Below are 18983 nucleotides of genomic sequence, written 5' to 3' on the forward strand. Positions count from 1 at the left end.
AGAAATGTCTGTATATTTAATCCGAACTTACCAGCAAGCAACTAAACAGGCTGAATAGTCTCTCCTCTCACTGCTCTTATGTACCTATGTATGTTATTCTTTCCAGTAGTCTGCACATTGAAATATTTGTAAAATAACAGATCACTAGAAGTGCTTAAATGTTAATATTATTTTATTCCAGATTTATGAAAGTATGGTGACAACATCGTGTTCATGAAGAGAGGTAAACATTTCTTTTCAAGAAAGTAGATAAAAGGTCTTCCACATTCTAAAGATATTCCACTCGGAGCCACCTGAAATGGTCGCAGCAGGTTACTGCTTTACACAGAGGATTGCATCGAGAAAGTTTCCTGTGTGTTTGACATGCACTTCAGTGAAGCCATACGTCTTCAGTAACTGGCTGTAGTCGGGTGCACTTCTCTGGCTGCCCTCACACATGCCAAGAGCCTGCAGAAGAGCTCTGCAGGGGACTTTCCTTTCTTCATCCAGGAAGATTTCAGCTACCAGCAGCCCACAGCCTAGACATTTCAAACAAATGGATGTGGCAGGTTTTCTTTTTTGAAAAAAACGAGATGTGACTTTTTTACTTATTCTCTGCATCTTTACAAAGCATCGAACAAATCTTGCAAGAGCATTAAGTATGAAAAAAGCAAAGTAAAGGCCCAGCTTTCTGTTTAGAGTCAAAGCAAGTAAACTTGAGCTCACAGTCCTGGTGAGGCCAAGAGCACTCTCCAATAAAATATTGACATTTTAGTAAAATCTATCCATTATCTAACCACTTTATCTAAATAGGGTTGTGGGGGAGCTGGAGCCTATCCCAGCAGGCAAAGGATACAAAGCAGGATACACCCTGGACAGGTTGCAAGTCCATTGCAGGGCGCATACAGACACAGACATGCAAACACTGACACCAGGGTCAGTTTTCCCAGAAGCCAATTAAAGTACCAGTAGGCCTTTGGGTTCTGGGAGGAAACTCGAGCACCAAGAGGAAACCCACACAAACACAGGGAGAACAGACAAACTTGAACTCCAGCACTGCGAGGAAGCAATGATAACCAGTGCTCCACCTTGTTGCCCAGGAAACATTCAGTACTATAAAAATCACCCACTAAACATGACTCCTAAAAGTTATTTTACACATTCTCTTGTGGTTAATGTATACAGTTAAGAAATTAGGGTTAAGATGGAAAGCACATTTAATTTTATTTTTTCTTTCCTTACCTGGCGTACACATTTTTGACAGCTTGCTCAACAAGATGTGTATTTTTTCCTCTGGCAAGTCATGCAGAATTCTGGCAAGGATGTACAGGTCTGCCTTTGGGAGATCATCTTTGAAAAAATCACCTGTTATGACATTAACATCAAAATCAACTATGCATAAAAAAAAACAGATTAGAAGGCAAAGCTCTAAAACAACATGCCAGAAACTCCAAACCTTCTAAGGGTGTGGTAAGGACTACAGCCACATACTTCCAATACTAATATTTCAAAGCTAGAGTTGAGATAAACTGTGCTACTGAGCAGTAATTTCAACAAAATGTCCTTAAGTCTTAACCTTGTGACATGAATGGTTTCTCTGAATGGACCGCATGGTGTGAATGCATTGTGTGCATCGGGTAAGTGAGATTCCAGCTATTCAGGTTACAGCTGTGAAATCCCACCAGGTGAAACTCATAGGTGTGAAAAGTCTGGGGTCATGTCATACCAGATGATCCTGAATGAAATAACAAAGGTAAAGAAGTGCTTAAATGTTCATATTATTTTATTCTGCAAACTTCTCTGAGAAATCTTTTCAAAGGTCTGCATGGCATTCCTGGCACTGTTACACCTACTGAGTCTTGGTTTTCGTTTACAGCTTGGTACAATTACTGTAAATGCCGCACGGAATCTTGCGATCAGTGTTCCCTCCTGTGTGGAACAGAGTGTGGAACATATAGACCACATAGCTTTGGAACATCTACCCTTTCGCTGCTGTTTTGAAAGGAGATTTGTTATGTCAGCAACTCTGAGCTGCAGTGGCTATCAAAAGCATTCAAACCCCCTGGACTTTTTCTTATTGTCTTACAATCATAATGTATTTAATTGGTATTTTGTGCCACTGAACAAGACAAAACACTCTATAATGTCATGAAGCAAACAAACTGTAGAACACAAAGTTCTACAGATTCTCCTTAATGTATTATTAATACAAAACAGTAAATGGCCGACTGCATAAGTACTATGACACATCTATATAGGCTCTAGTGAAACCAATTGTCTTTAGACGTCACATAATTAGTCGAATGGAGTCCACCCTCGTGCAATTAAGCTGTTTCACATGATTTTCAGGTTAAATACACCTATCTCTGGGAGCAGGGCCGTTAAATATGAAATATTTTAATAAAGTGACACACAAAACTTATTTTAACTCAAAATGAAATCTAAAGTTAGTGGGAGAGCAGATGCTTTATTCAGAACACACTAAGTTAGCCCCACACTAAGTCATAGGCCATCGGTTGCAAGCTAAAAGTGATTGCGGCCTTACTAAACTAGCTTGGAAAAAAAGTGAGCTGGTGTAAAACTAGTGAGCACAAGCAGAGACAGGGACAGATTTAGAAAATTCTACAGTGGGTGCGAGAAAATAAAAAGGAAGCAGGAGAGAGGATGTAAATGTGGCACTTTTGAACGGTTGGTTGTAAAAACCAGGAGCGAAGAAGAAACAGACATGAAATGGAGAAGATGTGAAGAAAGACAACTGCAGAACTGTGTAGAACAGGGCATCCTCAAATACCACGTATCCAGGCAAGAAGGGCAAGAGTCAGAGAGGTCACCAAAAGGCCTATCACATCTCTAAAGGAATCAGTCTTCCAAGGCTGAGATGGGAGAAACTGGGCATTTGACAACAATTTGCTGGGTGCCTCACAAAATGTGGGATTTTTACTGCAAAGCTGTCAGAGGTTCTAAAAGAAAGAAAGACGGATTAAAAGTTCTATACAATTGACCAAGAAAATACGTACCGGCTGCAAATTGAACTTGGTTTGTGTCTTGATTGTGGGGATGGAAGTGGTTGCTCATTTCAATCACGGCTGGTAAATCAAAGACTGTGACACTTAAACCAGGATTTAATTTTGCAAACTCATAGGCCATGGCTCCTGTGCACCCTGTAAAAAAACACAGATTTTTGTATGTGTATACATATATTATTACATAATTATTAATTAATTGGTATATTTATGTACGTGATTTAACCTCTACAAATTACTCCATGAAAGAAAATCTTGAAAATATGTATTTATGTTATCATGTGGGAATTTTTTTTTTTTAAATCTCTACTTTTATTTTATCCACACCTACATCCTGTTCGGAACAACTCCTAATAGTGAGGGATATAAAGTGACATAACCATAGCAAAACCAGACTAACTACAGTAATCAATATTATTTGTGGAATTGTTCAAGACACATTTAGAGAAGACTTTAACATCACAATACAAATACAGCCTCAAAGTGAAGCCCAATAAAAGTGAGTTTTTATAGCAATGTAGCTAAAAACGTAATGTCAAAAAATTTTAACATCTCTTTAAACTTCCCTGGGACTGATTACATATGTTAAAAACACAAAACATCTGCAAACTTATTAATTTAGTTGTTTGGATTTTTACTTAGCATCTCAGTTTTGCCAAATGTGTTCTTTAAGCACAGTTTACAGGTTTATATAATAATTCTAGAGCCTGTTTGACAGATAATTCAAACCTGCTGACTACCAACTGACTTGATGACCAATTTACATCTGTTTTTGACTATTTATTTTTAGCCAGTCATTAAAGTAAAAATCCCAACTGTATTCATTTCAGAAGAACGGAGATGCTACTGCATCTATGGCATGTAAAATAGATATGGTTAATAATGCTAGAAAAACCTATCGTATTCTCTATATGCAATAAATGTATACCTTGCTAAATGGGAATTTTGTTAAATAATCACAAAATATGAAGCATTAAGAGTATATTGTCTTTTAAGTTTCTTCCATATGATTCTCTTAAATAACTTTTACCTCCCAAGTCACAGGCTGTTTTAAAGTGAGAGAGGTCAAAAGCTGTTGCTACATCTCCTGCTGTAACCTTGGCAATGCTGTGCATGGCATTCATGAAGCGCAAAGTCTTCTCCTTAGTGTCGTAATAGGTGTCCTGAAAAAAAATATTAACACGAGGAAAGGGATTTTCTAGCATCAAACTTCTCTAAGGTGATATACCAGCAGCCATATCACCCTGAAACTCACAACTGGCAACTCACTGAAGCTAAGCAGGTGTGAGCCTGGTCAGTACCTGGATGGAAGACCTCCTGGGAAAAACTAAGGTTGCTGCTGGAAGAGGTGTTAGTGGGGCCAGCAGGGGGCGCTCACCCTGCGGCTCATGTGGGTCCTAATGCCCCAGTGTAGTGACGGGGACACTGTACTGTAAACAGGCGCCGTCCTTCGGATGAGACGTAAAACCGAGGTCCTGACTCTCTGTGGTCATTAAAAATCCCAGGGTGTTTCTCGAAAAGAGTAGGGGTTTACCCTGGCATCCTGGCCAAATTTCCCCATCGGCCTTTATCAATCATGGCCTCCTAACAATCTATGAATTGGCTTCATTACTCTGCTCCCCACTGATAGCTGATGTGTGGTGAGCGTTCTGGTGCACTATGGCTGCCGTCGCATCATCCAGGTGGATGCTGCACATTGGTGGTGGTGGAGGGGAGTCCCCATTACCTGTAAAGTGCTTTGAGTGGAGTGTCCAGAAAAGCGCTATATAAGTGTAAGCAATTATTATTATTACTATTATTATTATTAAGGGTTAAAGGGGAACTGCTGTCCCACTTTCTCAGACCGGTTATGAAATCTCGGGAACAAAATAAATTCGCAAAATGTTTACAAATTCCGCATTAAACACAAAATCAGGAACTTTGTGAAAGTACTGTAAGGTCCCCATTTTGTCACAAACCACTGAATGAGAGTTTGCACAAATGTTCTGTGATCTATGTGTGGAGTTAGTAAATATAAGTAAATATTATTTGTCTGCAAAACCGTCTCTAAATTGAGAGCAATATTTCTATTCCAATTTTAAAAGATGTATTCACAATCCTGCTCGTCTACAACGTAAACAGGCCTTTTCACATCACCGAAAGCAGTACTGCCTTGTTCTGAATCGCGCTGCACATACTGTACCTGGGACTTTAGTCTATTTTGTGATGTAAATCGAAAAAAGACAAATTCCTAATACAAGAAATTGTATATGGCCAATAAAGTGATCATATCTTATCTAAATTGGAGATGTTATGCATTAGTGTCATTTGACTTCCATTGGAATTTGAAACATACTCATCAATTTAGATTCTTTCTAACCCAAAAACATAAAACTAGCACTGTAGTTCCCCTTATTTAGCTTATTTATCAGCTAGATATCAAGTGTAGCACATGAAACAGTTATAGATTTTTTCTGCTTCATCATCTTGCTGTTTTTGAGAGAGTCTCTGTAAACTTTGCACACACTTTTTCTGCTGAAGCTGCAGTAAGTTATGAGATGGGGCATTCAGAACTGGTTTGAACTGGAATGAAAGAATGCTAGAATGAACTGGAATGGACACAAGTGCTACTATGTATACTATACTGTTATATAGGAATACATGCTACAAAACTAAGTACCCAACAATGTTAAAAGACATTATCATTGGCAAACAGGGAAGAAGAAGATGTGTGCGATTTTGGAACAAGGCTGACCTGATAAGAGCAAGGGAGTGTGAAACATAACAAAAAAAAATATTTAAGGCCTGTTCTAATTTAATTACTTTGAGAAACATACAACAAAATACACCTCTGTGTGTTTCGCTCCCATGCGGATGAAATAACTTGGAGAATGTCTCCAACACTGTTCTCCAATGGAACAAAACGTAATTTTGGAATTCATAACATTACCATTCTTTATTGTGCAGTTCAGTGCAGTTCTTTTAAATTTTTTGTGTTAACTGATTAAGGCCAAAACTCTCCCCCACTGCTCAGAAGGTAGCCTCTCACCTCGAAGAGACGGTCAGATTTCTTCCCAAAGGCTCGCTCATTTTGGCTGGTTCCTTCCCGGATAGCATGTTCCAGGTGTCCAAACAACGGCCAGACATGATCGTTACAGTGCATGATATACCCATGGAGAGAATACTCACTGGTGGACACAAGGTACCGGCTTGCTTCTTCTGTATTTTTAAATACTGGAAAACAATTTTAACAACAAAAGTAAGTCTTTCCTATCTTCTTGTAAGTGATGTGCGTGGCATGTATAGGGTTCTACAGACATCACAGACTTGCTACTGCTCAATTTTGAGTGGCTAAATACCGCTATTCCCTCTCAGAAGTTGGACGTTGACTGTACTGGATGGTGCATTGAATTGTACTGGAATGCCATTCATACCTGGCCAGGTAATGAGTGGTGCACACTCAAGGAACACATCATTATGAAATGGCTGTTCGAAGCTCTAGATTAAGCAATGCCTTGAGATTGAGGTACGTTTAGCATCATTGCCACAATGACAGTCAAGCACTGCATGCTGAAACAGAAGAGAGTTTGGAAGTGATAGTGCTATCTTTAAGCAGCACCGCTGTTTGATCTGAATTGCCTATCTGGAAAGCTACTTATTTATAAAGCCATCAGGAGGAGAAGTACAGTATTTTGTAAAAGAAGGATGGGATAGGAAAACAAAGTTGAGATGTAAGCATGGGCAATATTTTGAGGTTCAGAATAAAACCTTTAATGCCCCACATGCATAAAAAACAGACTGAGCACATATGTAAATAAAGGTTAAAAACAAAAATCAAATTTTAAAGGTACTTTCCAAAAACAAAGTCAGAGCAATAAATATATTAACTCATAAGTGCAAACAGATGGTTTTGTTGCTCCCAGCTGCAGGAACTGGAGTATTGCCCATGATATTGCTACATGTCATACCTACGGAATCTCCCTGTCGAGATTTTTCCAGCAAGCCCAGTGAAACGGCGGCATCAAGCAAGCGCTCTGTGCCAACAACAGAGGCTGGAATTTTCTCAGCAACCTCTGCAGCTCTCAAGCCTTCTGGATGGGATAGCAAGTCAAACACTTTCAGCTTGGATGCTGCAAATAAGACCTACAGTACAAGTGAAAGGTAAAAATTCACTCACAATGGAACAAATACATATTACAAAGTTCTGAGGCAAGTTCCAAAAGATAAGTCCACATGATTATGCTTAATACACCTAAAAAAGTATATTTGTATTACATCCCCACGATCGAATTATTCTTGTATTTTATAATTGGATTGTGGAGTGTAAATACAATTACTTTAATGCAACCATTGATAAAACTACTCTTGAAGAAGTTGAATTGCAAGCTATTGTAGATCTAGCTATATTTTATTGACTGTACTTAGTAATATTGTCCATTCATAGATTATAAAAACAGAGCTCTGAAATGTTAAACTAAGCACAGTACAAACACAAAGCAATCTTCACCATCATTGCACATGAATGTGGAATAAATTTCTACATCCTTTGTTGCACCCAAGGATAACATGCAGCACCAAGACAGAGGTAACTGCTAAAATAAAGGAAAAGCCAACATCAAGCGTCTTAACAGGGCATTGGGCCACCACGAGCTACAAGCTTGAATGTGCCTCAGCGTAGATTCTAGTGTCTGGAAATCTAGAGGAGGGAGGAGACAGCACTCTTCCGCTCATTGAACAATTCAGTGACCACCCGTGCCCTGTGGATGGGGGCAATATCATCCTGGAAGATTTCCTGCCCGTCAGGAGAGAAACGCTTCACCATAAGATCCGTGTGATCACTCAGAATGGTTTTGCTTTTATTTTGCACATTAAGGGGTTGAGTGAATCTAAACAGACACAGGAAAATGCACCCCACTGCATAAAAGACCCGCCATAACCAATCACCGTGGGAAACAAGCACTTGAGCCTGTAGGCTTCTTTGTTGTGCGTCACAGATGTACTCGTCCACTTGTTGAGAACAGGGCGAAGGATGACTCATCTGACCTTATGACTTTTTTGCGCTGCTCAGAATACCACTGCTTGTGTTCTTTGCACCCCCTGACTGTCAAAACTGTATTTTTAGGTGTAATAAGGGGTTTATGCATTGCAACCCGACCATTGTATCCCCCTCAGTAGTTTTCAACAGACTTTAGGTGATGAAATTGCCTCCTCACACCGTAGATTGTCATTTGTTGTCTTCTGACTGAAAGGCACACAACTGTTTTGCCCTGCATCTCAAACTAGTACACACTCTCCACAGTTGAAGAGCATGCGTGTTTGTCTATAGTTGCCCCTAATTGATGACGTCTTACACACAGACTTCCAAGCCAACATCACCTTAGCCACTTTTTCTCTCAAAACATCAACAAGTTGAGCAGTCTTTGTCGCTGAAGCTCCTGCCAAACATGCCCTAAGAATCATTCCTCTTTCAAAGACACTGAGATCTCCTCTTCTAGCCATGATAGCCAAAATAATGGGCAACTGCCTGCCCAGCATTTTTATATAAGACCATAAGCATGAAGCGATGTTAATTGCTAATTTACTTAGGAACTACACCAGCTTTTAATATACTTGGTATCTCTCACTTACTCAAGTGTTTGTTTATTTTGGAAGTTACCCATACTCTAATGTCAAGACATTCTTTCATTTACTGAAAAAATGTATTGTAGAAGGACCACATACCAAAGTTTCTTTCCTGTTCCATGTTTTGTAAGCTTGTGTCTGTTCCTTCAGGTTACATTGTAAAGTGTTTGACTGTGATAAATAGTGTGAAAACTGTACAGTACTGTAGGTGTTTAGAGTGCATGTCATTCTCTTACAAGTCACAAGTTCGGAGGAGGTCTTTTAAAGGCAAAAATGGGTTCGAGGGAGCATATCCCGACTCTGCCATGAAGACCAGAAGCCATGGTGAAGGAAGAGCAGCTGACCAAAGGTAAATTGTTGTTTCATTTGTCAGTATTCCCATTTCAAAGCTCTTTAGTTTCAGCAATTTCATCTTAGGACAAACTGGCTATATTTACCATCCTTTCATTTCTTCTTTACTATCCTTTCATTTATAGTGCTAATTGCATGTATGATGTAGATTTCTACTTAGGAGAGATCAGTAAATTTGTCTGTTGAGACGTTTGTAAGCGCAATATCCGGTATCGGTTTTCCAGCAGTCCATTGCTGGATCCGTTTCAATTACCCCTAACGGAAATGACCAGGAGTCTAGATCCTATGTGGTGCAAACTCAGACAGAAAAAAACTTACTGAGAGCCTGCGAGTTGCTAAGAAACCCTGAAGAAAAAGAGTTTTGGAGAGAAACCTAATAGTTTTAAGACTGATGGCTGTTAGCTGTTAGATGGTTGTGTTAGCGAGGGACTTGACTTTGAGGAAGTCAGTTAGCAGTAGCGCGAAGAGGAGCTAGGCTTTTGTTAAATTTTTGTTTTCTTTCCCTCTCACTGTAAATAAGGCAGCACTGGTTTGTACCTTACACTGTGGTTGTGTCTGTTTTCCTTGGACCAGCTTTTTGAAAGATCCTGATACACCACCCATGGCCCTATTGTGACATGGCGCGTCACAATGTTTTATATAATAAAAAGGATACCTTTGAGGCTTTGAATCCATCCAACAGATTTGCAATCCTGTGAGGGAACACAGGCTTCCAGCCAGTCTGACCCTGAGCCCCTGTAGGGGCTACTGATCCCCACTGTGGTGAAGCAGAAGATCGCGACTCATTTTCACTTTTGCCGCCATCCTTGATTGAATCTGCAGGACCGGCTTCCTTCTGATCAGGTTCTTCGGCTTCTCTTTCCCCCTCGCATGCCAGAAGTCCATTCTCAAGGTCGCCCGGGCTTTCGAATGTTTCCACACTGGGGATGGAGTCATACTTGACACGTTTGACTTCGTTTTTGGAAGGGGGGTTGTAGATCTCTCCCAGCGTCTTGCAGAAATGATTCAGAGGGAACCCGACGACGTTCAGAAAGTCCCCGTGCACATATTCCACCAGCATCCCACCTAGAGCTTGGATCCCATAGCCTCCTGCTTTGTCCCTTTAAGACAACCAGTTCAAGAAAAAAAAAGAACAATCATTGTCTTAGTACAATTAACAATTGTTGTGTTTACAACCACTGCGAAGAAACACTGTGGTTTGGAAGTGTAATGCAAAATGAAAAATATTGTCATCTCAGGAGTTGCTTTATCGTGTTTCACCACACTGCACAGTGAGGCTATGTGTTAATTGCTACATGTCAAAATGCCACTGGTGTCAGCTTTTTCTGACTGATAGTACACAAGACTACTCATTTTAGACCTACTTGTCATCCTACACCTACACAGACTGCATCATGGCTTCTATAATTTTGGTTGGTAATTGTCTCTTTGTGCGCATTTTAAGTTTGCATGTATAGAGAATGCAATCATTGGAGAGTTGTATGCAAAAGGAATGGGACAAATGACCAAATCGTTAGTGTTTTGTAATTAATCATTCATATTGAATTCAAAGGTTGTCTGCCAAAATCTGGGTAAATTCCTTGTGCACTGTATTACTCAGCAAAGTTTAGCACATAGTGAAATGTTCCCTTTTATAAGTGCGTGGTGTCCATCAGCTTTTCATAATGCACAATAAGAAATACTGACAAGTCCAAGTCCAGTGCAATGTCCATCCATCTAAAAGCAAAGTGTAATGTTCTCAAACTGTTTTACAGACCATAACTAAAATGGTTAACTATGTTTAAAGTCTGTGTTTTTCATTTATAAATGTAATATGTAATTGACCTTTAGAATCTTATAGGTTTAAATACAAATAACACACTCTATCTTGGATGATTTTCCAGGATCAGTTAGGCAACTTCACAAAGCAAACACAATCACAGGGCAGATGTACAGTACCAAAGTCTAAAAAAGTGCTTTTCAAAGCCTGTAAAATGTTTGCTTGAAAAGTATGCATTATAGACTGAAGTTAAAATATTACCGCAGTTCTGTTAGACAAAACATCTTCAAGCTGCTAACAGGTGACATACAGTATTTTGAAGTTTACATTAAGATTTTTCTCTATTATGTCTTAATTTCCTTATCCAAATAGTTTTTTGTCAGAAGATAAAGAAGCATTTAAGCATATATCCAACTACACACAATGCTGGTAAGATGGGGTTGCCTTTGCTACATCTGATCTTGTATTTGACTCAGGCTCACAGTGCTCATATCAAAAGTACTGTATCACTTGTCATATGATAAGCACAACATAATTGTTCTTAAGCCCTTTGAGTTTTTTTACACTTAAATCATGGGTCATATTATTATTATTTCAATCACAAACGTCACACAGAATAATCCCCAAACTGTTTTAAACCAGGAGTGTAACACCAGATAAAGATTTATTTATGTATTTATCTCTTGGGGCAAACAGATAAAAGACAATCACGTCTTGCTTGTTTGGTTGCAATTTGGACTTGAATTCAAGTATAAAGGCCACTTAAATAACATCTGCCCATAACATTTAATCCTGGTAAGGATCATGCCATGTGAGGTGTTCAGAATGTCCCAGTGCACAAAAGGGCCTAGTTGGGTCTATACCCCCCATATGGTGCCAGTCCATCAAAAGCTGCACATATGCATAATTTAAGACACAATTTTAGAGACATCAAAGTTACCAAGCACAGTATGGCTTTAAAAGGTGGGATGAAACTGGAAGACCCAGAAAAAACCCATGCAAACCCGTGGAAAACATGCAAACTCCACACAGACAGCAAATAACATGCAACCACAAAATTAAGATCCATCAATCACACTTCCACGTAGAGCGAGAATCTGTTGGGCTGCACGTACATTGGCTCACCACTATGAATGTACTCCCATAGCATCTCTTCTGATAGCTCTGCAAACCTAACTTTAGTTTCTTCATAAAAATCAACAATATCGTATTCCACTTCTTCACCTAAAGAAGAAACAGCCAGGAATTATTAGATGCCATATGATGTTCTGAAACACTCTGTCCAGACTGTAGGATAGCACACACAAGATCTATATACAAATCTACACAGTTTATATGATAAATTAAATGCCAAAAGCAGTAGTGCTTCTCCCCATACTGTACTTCTACTGGTACTGTATAATTGTTGATAATCCAACAACTGAAAAGTAGCTGCTGTTATTGAAAATCAAGAGCAATCAACGCAACCATGATTGCATTGAAATAAATCTATTCCTGTTTAAAAAAATCTATTCAAGCAAATATCTTAAACAGGTAAGCGTAAAAAAAACAATTCAAAGCACCCAAAAAACAATTTGTTCAGGAAAATGGGATGTTTTTTTCCTGAGGTCTTGAGCTAAACCATGCACATATTTTATTGACGTCTCCCTTTTTTCTCCCTAAGAACTGATCCTCTTAATCTAGTTAAATTTCTAACCTTTAAATATTTTTGCAGTGCCTAGAAAAATGATGCATTGAATGCCTTTATTTCTCCCACAAACTGTCACACTGTTCTCTACGTACCTGACTCACTGTTGCAGTGAATTATTACAACTCCTGTATACACGCTGTGCTCTTTACCACTTAGCCTAGAAATGACAAAAAAGTAAACACAGAACAATCACATACTAATCCTTCTGCTCTCCCATTATGTACATTTCAAATCCCTGCATTAAAAAATGTATAAAAGCCAGGGTTTTGGAACTGAACGTTCGGTTCATATCCCAGGTGGGGCACTGTAGTTTTACCCTTGTATTGTTCCTATAAAATGTCCTCCCAGGAATCTATTGTAAGTCTCCCTGAATAATTCAAATAATGACATAAATATCCGAGGAGAGAGGTGGTCAATTCCAGTCCTCTAGGTTTCACAAGCACAAAAAAATCAACTGATTAAAACTTAAAACAAGGCATAATTCCGCTTCTTATCAAAATGATTAGGTCAATAAAGCTACTGTGATCTGAGGTGGAATGTAAAGCAGAGACAATCCTGCTGTTCCTGAAAATGAGAACTGCCCAAGCCTGTCCTAAGAGCTCGAGACTGGCTTCATCTGTCTCAGTAGCCCCTCGCAGCCCAGATATTGCTCGTTCTTGTCTAGGCTCAGGCACTGTTCAAACTGATTACCCAAGCAGCTGCAGACAACAGGCTCAACACCGCCAGAACAGGGCAGTCAGCCCGGGTAACCTTAGACTGCCTCTCTGTGACCCACCTGGCACCTGTGAGCTTTCAGAGATATTTGTGAAAGACCATGCACTCTTCAGGTCAACACTGAGGGCACAGTGGATGTTTCTGGGGACAACTGTGCTTGTTTTTCATACAGATAGATTTTTATTTCTCTACATCAATACAGATGCTGTGCATACCTGACGTTGAGAAACAGACTTCATATAGTATTGGGTATCATGGAACCAATATGTCTGGAGGTCTTAATAACTGGCACGAGTAAAGCTCTGTACTTATTCTTCCTCAGACGGGTAACAGCATTTTCCTGCTGCTTACTTTAAACCGAGCTGCCAAACGAATGAATTGATGCAAACCTGGAAAGCATCCTGTAGGCATCTTGCTTATCCACTGGCTTCTCCAGGATGCAGCCGTCAACTGTCTGGGAAAGCGATGCAGAGAGAAAGGTGTAACAGTCAATGGCATTTCTGGGAAAAATTCCACTTAAAAGACCAACTAGGCAAATAAATAGATTTTTCTCGTGTATTACAGTGGTCAGCTCTAAATAGCTGTAATATTATCATTTCAAAATAGTAAGGAAACTCATCTGTCGCAAACATCTATTCCTCAGGAATTAAAAAAAAACTCTCTAGCATGGAGAAAAAAACACAAGGCTTAATAAATAAAAAAAAGGGTTTCCAGAAAATCTGTCTAATAAATCTCAGCTGTGCATAAAATCATAAAATTAAAACACTCAAAATGCCTTACCACAACTGTATCTGCACCAATCACAATATCTGGAGTTTTGAGGTGTTTCTGAATTGAATAAAAAAAACAAGAAAAACAGCCAATAAACAGACATCAAAATAAGGTGATAACATTTCTTAAAAAACAAAAACTCTTACCTTTGAACTTCAATGACCATAAAAAGAAAGCCAAATGATTCGCATTTCTTTTTACCCTAAAACAATTAAAATTTGATCGACGCCAGTTTCACGTTTTCTATGCTGTGTGTTAGATGGACATGAGTGTACAGTGCAGTGACTGGATTGTGAGTCTGTTCCAACTTCCACAACAGAGTCCAAAAAACAGATTCACTCACAAACTGCATTCGTCTCGCCACCTCCAGCGCTTTCTGCTTTGCCGTCTCCACAGCATATTCATAAGGAGCTTTGAACAACGACTTGTCCAGGGTTTCCTTAAACCACGAAGGGACCACCTCAAACCGCAATCCCTGGAATATTAAAAAAGGAGGCTCTCACAGATTCTGACCTTGAGACAAACCGAGAAACACAGGGAGTTCACCCGAGCCCGGCACAGAAAGTCAGTGAAATGGAGAAGAACGCCTCACCACGTTGGTCAGGATCTCACGGCGTCTCGGAGAAGCGCTTGCCAGTACAACCAGCTTGCCTCCTAACTTAGATATTACTGGGTTCAGCACCATGTTGTAGCTCCCCCAACGTCCTTTCAGATCTGTGGAAATCACACACACACAAAAAAAAAATCCAATGCACGACTTATTGGAAAACAAAATAGAAATGGAAATCAGATTCATGCGGGGAAAATACTACAGCGGTGAAGACATTTGATGTAAACACGTTTAATTTTCAATTATCTGTCAAACAAATTCAATGTATGTATGGACATTTAAGTCTGTGATTTAGTTTTAAGTAAAACTTAAAAACTTGAGGAGATGTTATGTTTTTCCTTTACCCGTACACCTGAAGGTGGCACTGTGAAAAGAGAAATCGCTAACCTTTATTTAAAAACATCAAAAGGCTTATTATTATCATCATCTAGTACTTTCATAATTTCAAGACTTTAATCAGTTACATACTGCAAAGGTCATTTCAAACACCAGCTAAACTGAAATCTGTTTTGATACAAATGCATTACAGTTGTAACATTACACTATACGTAGTTCCTGCTTTAAAAAAAGACCGAATGATTGATTTTAGCAAGAAATTATGTATTTAGTTGCAATAAAAAAGGACAGTGTTTTGAGTTTCTTGAAAACCACTTTATAAATAGTACTGTATTGTTATTCAAATTAATGAATAAAGCTACAATTAATAAGCAAAATATGCTCATGCATCAAAATTCTAAGTGGAAAAATTCTGTCACTCTAGATTGACAACTTTGCATTCTTTTATGGTGCTATTTTAAAAAACACCAGTAAGGAAATACTTCTCTTATGCATGTCATGCTCCTGTTTTTTTTAATCTTACCTAATTTTCACAACACAAATACTCTCAAAATGGTCAAAGAAGGAGCCTTAATATCAGGCTAAGCAGCACATAATCTGTTATGGCAAGTTTCTGAAAATCATTGCTTACATTTGAAAAAAAATGTATTCTGTAATTACAATATATTCGCTCTCTCTTAGAAAAGAGTAACATATTACAACATGCCCAACATTAACATTATTCAACATATTTACAGCCTCTCTAATACTAAATGAAAGCTAATTGGTGGCATTTTTGTGAGATATCCAAGAGTATATTAATTTAATGTAGTTAATGTGCAGTTATGCTGCTAGCAATTTCAAAGAACAATACTTTATGGCAATCACATTAAATGAAATATTGATAACATATATAATACTGAAAAAATATTGAATATTAGTATTCATTTTACTGGATGTGATCAAGCCAGTGTTATCTACTTCTCACTATTACAAAAGGCTAGAAATGAAGTGTAAATGAAATTAAGTTCACACTTCGACACTTGTAAGAACAGCTATAAAGGAAAAGTATCACCTCTGCGCTTAAATGCCTAAGCAAATTTTAAAAATTAAAATGTAAGAAAAGAGCTTCAGTAACTCAGGGCCACATAGTCCAGTGCTTTTCATTACAACTCTGATCTGAATTGCCTAAATGATTTAATTAGCAAATTAAGTCACCATATCCTCTTTTCATATGTTTTTATTAGACAAACACAAACTTTATTTTCTGTAGCTATAATTTTGGATCTCCTATTGGGCTAGATTACATTGTGCACTTTGCATGAAAAAATATGTGAATGTTTCACAGCAACATTGCACAAACAAAAAAAGCTTACATAATGCAGAAGGTTACCAGCAATTCTGAACATATTAGGTAACAGATCTCTGGGAAGGCAAAAAGGGCTTAATGCACAAATGAAGAGTAGTCCAGTCTGAGTTTTCCCTTCCATTAATATTCTTTTAGTGAGAATCTACTGTCTGGTTGCAAAAATACCTCACATACAGCTGTGCAGTGGTTCATCACATTGAAAGCAATATTTGATTATATAATGGTTGAATTATGTAAGACAGATTTAAAGTTACATTTTCTCTTAACCTCAGAGAAGGTGGCTGAGTACAGAGATTTAATTATGAGTGCCTTTAAGCCAGAAGTATCAGACTCGGGTACTGGAGGGTCTATTGTCTTCTGGATTTTTTTCCCCATCTGAGATATCATTTGCTGCACTGTAAATGCATCCTTGTACTGTATAGTTGGTTTAATAATAATTAAAAGTTCCTTACACGTATATAGCACTGTTCTGGATACTCCACTCAAAGTGCTTTACAGGTAATGGGGACTCCCCTCCACCACCACCAATGTGCAGCCCCACCTACCTGTAGATGATGCGACGGCAGCCATAGTGCACCAGAACACTCACCGCACATCAGCTATCATTGGGGAGGAGAACAGAGCGATGAAGCAAATACATAGATGGGGATTATTAGGAGGCCATGACTGGGAAAGGCCAATGGAAAATTTGGCCAGGATGCCCTGGGATTTTTAATGACCACAGACAGTCAGGACCTTGGTTTGATATCTCATTCGAAGGACAGCACCCATCACTATACTGGGGCATTAGGACCCACACAGACTGCAGGATGAACGCCCCCTGCTGGCCCCACTAACACCTCTTCCAGCAGCAACCTTAGTTTTTCCCATCCGGGTACTGGTCTGGCTCACTTCTGCTAAGCTTCAGTTGCCAATTGTTTAATTGTTTAATTAACTGCAGAACTGTAATACTTCTAAGATTATGAGCTGTTTCAAGGTACTTTAAATGAATGCTTTGAACTCAACTACAAAATACCTTTAAATCTTTAACTAAGCAAACAATTAGGTTTAATGTTTATTTGACTGCTCAGGTTAGAACAAAAAGCAGAAGACAGGTCCTCCATGAACTGAGTTTGAGACTCTGCATTAAGGGGTCTCCAACCCTTATCCTGGAAAGGTAATCTTCTGGTTTTAACCAGATTAGTGCTCTAAGAAACCATAACTGGCACTGTTCTGCGAGATGAAAGATGAGGTTTAACCACCATCTGGCAGCAACTTTTACAGCATTACAACTATTACAGTACATGCTTCTAACTACAGCAGGGCTGCCTCTATTTCTTTTGTCCTCGCAACAGGAAACCGGTGGGTTTCTTTAGGTTTCCTTAATAACATCCACATCTAAAGAGCCTGTACAAAAGTTACGTTTACAATTAAAAGTTCACCAGCTGGATGTGCTAGATTGCTCATCATGAGGTCCGTATATGGGAAACTCTGCTTCAGGGGGTAAAAGAGAAGTGAACGAAAGCTCTGAAGCGCACTCGTACCGGTTACTTCATTTGTCTTTATTTACAAAACTCTCCTGGGTGAATGCATGAGTCATTACTATATAGTATTATTAGTAACACTGGCATATATGTAAAACTTGAGGATACGATCTCGCAACAGAATGTATTGCAAAATGTGCCAATAAAACTGTATATGTTCTTTTCAACCTCGCCCATAATTACGGCAAATGGCTATTGTGCAAGAGACTGACGAGAAACAATAAAAAGTAAAAAAGACAAGGGATGACTGTTTTGTAACCTAGCTTGCAAACGTAAGGACACACTAGCTGCATCGTAATTTGCAACACTGTGCAATCGCCTGCTGTCACACTGCATATGCAACCTCAAACGTAGCGCGCAATGGCAATCAGTTCACCGCAGCATTCTTACAGGAACTGGTGTTTGCACACTATAGCTTCCTAATAGTACAATACTGTACACTTCAAAAGAAAACGATACCTGTTAAAAGTTCCCAGCCATTCAACTTCCCTTATGCTTACTGCAGCAGCAGCTCCATCCGATCAGGAGGAGGAGGAGGAGCATACTTGTGCGGACGTGAACTTTGCTGACAGGAAGAAAAAGGGTGGAAGAAGGGTCGTGAAGTGTTCCTGAGTTGTTCTGGGGAAACGTGGCTGTGCTTGTTAATGTTTCTTTATACAGTGGCTATAAGAAAATAAAAAAAGACTGAAATCTGCAGAACTCACTGCTGTTAGTAATCCACCTACTGTACACTGGTTTCATTAAACCAATATAAGGAGACGCATCTAAAACTATAAGATTAATTAAGTTTATTTATAAGATTAACATTTTATCGTGAAGAGACAGTACTACGCCTAACTCCTGTTTCATGCTTAATCAACGTTGTAAATTTACTTTCAATTTCAAGTTTTAAAGTAAGAGAAGTTGTGGTACATAGTTGCAGTATTGCTTAGTGGCGGCACGGTGAAATGTATTTTGAATTTAAAATTTTGCGTAAAAGGTTCAATCTTGCCCAAATTCTGAGAATCGATGAGACAGAAAGGACAGTTTTACACTGATAAATACAGGCGAACGGACACAAATTGATGTGTGAAAAAATAATTAATCTTGTTTTGTGTCATTGAAAATTTTGTCACATTGTGAAACAAAATTGTATCAACACGAGCTTTTCTTTACTCTCCCGATACATTTGTGTTAAAATAAATCATGCGTACCGAATTGGATTTTAATTTCTTAAATTAAACATCAAATTCTAGCATTTATAAATACTAACAGGAAGAGCAAAAATAAAGCAAAACT

General features: G+C 38.7%; 1 protein-coding gene across 2 annotated transcripts; it reads right to left on the reverse strand.

Moving 5' to 3' along the window:
• Positions 1 to 154: 154 nt before the first annotated feature.
• Positions 155 to 18266, reverse strand: asmtl (acetylserotonin O-methyltransferase-like). 2 transcript variants are annotated; one of them, XM_069178957.1, is made up of 14 exons: positions 18165 to 18266; positions 14481 to 14602; positions 14232 to 14363; positions 13898 to 13945; positions 13507 to 13571; positions 12496 to 12560; positions 11829 to 11937; positions 9610 to 10054; positions 6950 to 7124; positions 6031 to 6215; positions 4033 to 4165; positions 2997 to 3140; positions 1222 to 1344; positions 155 to 518 (listed from the first exon to the last, which is right to left on the reverse strand). In XM_069178957.1, the coding sequence occupies exons 2-14, from the start codon at positions 14571 to 14573 to the stop codon at positions 313 to 315; spliced, it is 1923 nt and encodes a 640-aa protein (XP_069035058.1). In that variant the 5' UTR covers positions 14574 to 14602; positions 18165 to 18266; the 3' UTR covers positions 155 to 312. The 2 variants fall into 2 exon arrangements, with proteins under 2 accessions (XP_069035058.1, XP_069035057.1); XM_069178956.1 differs by lacking the exon at positions 18165 to 18266 and adding an exon at positions 16728 to 17220.
• Between the last annotated feature and the right edge of the window lie 717 nt (positions 18267 to 18983).

This window comes from Lepisosteus oculatus, chromosome 15, assembly GCF_040954835.1.
Source record: "Lepisosteus oculatus isolate fLepOcu1 chromosome 15, fLepOcu1.hap2, whole genome shotgun sequence".
Lineage (NCBI taxonomy): Eukaryota > Metazoa > Chordata > Actinopteri > Semionotiformes > Lepisosteidae > Lepisosteus > Lepisosteus oculatus.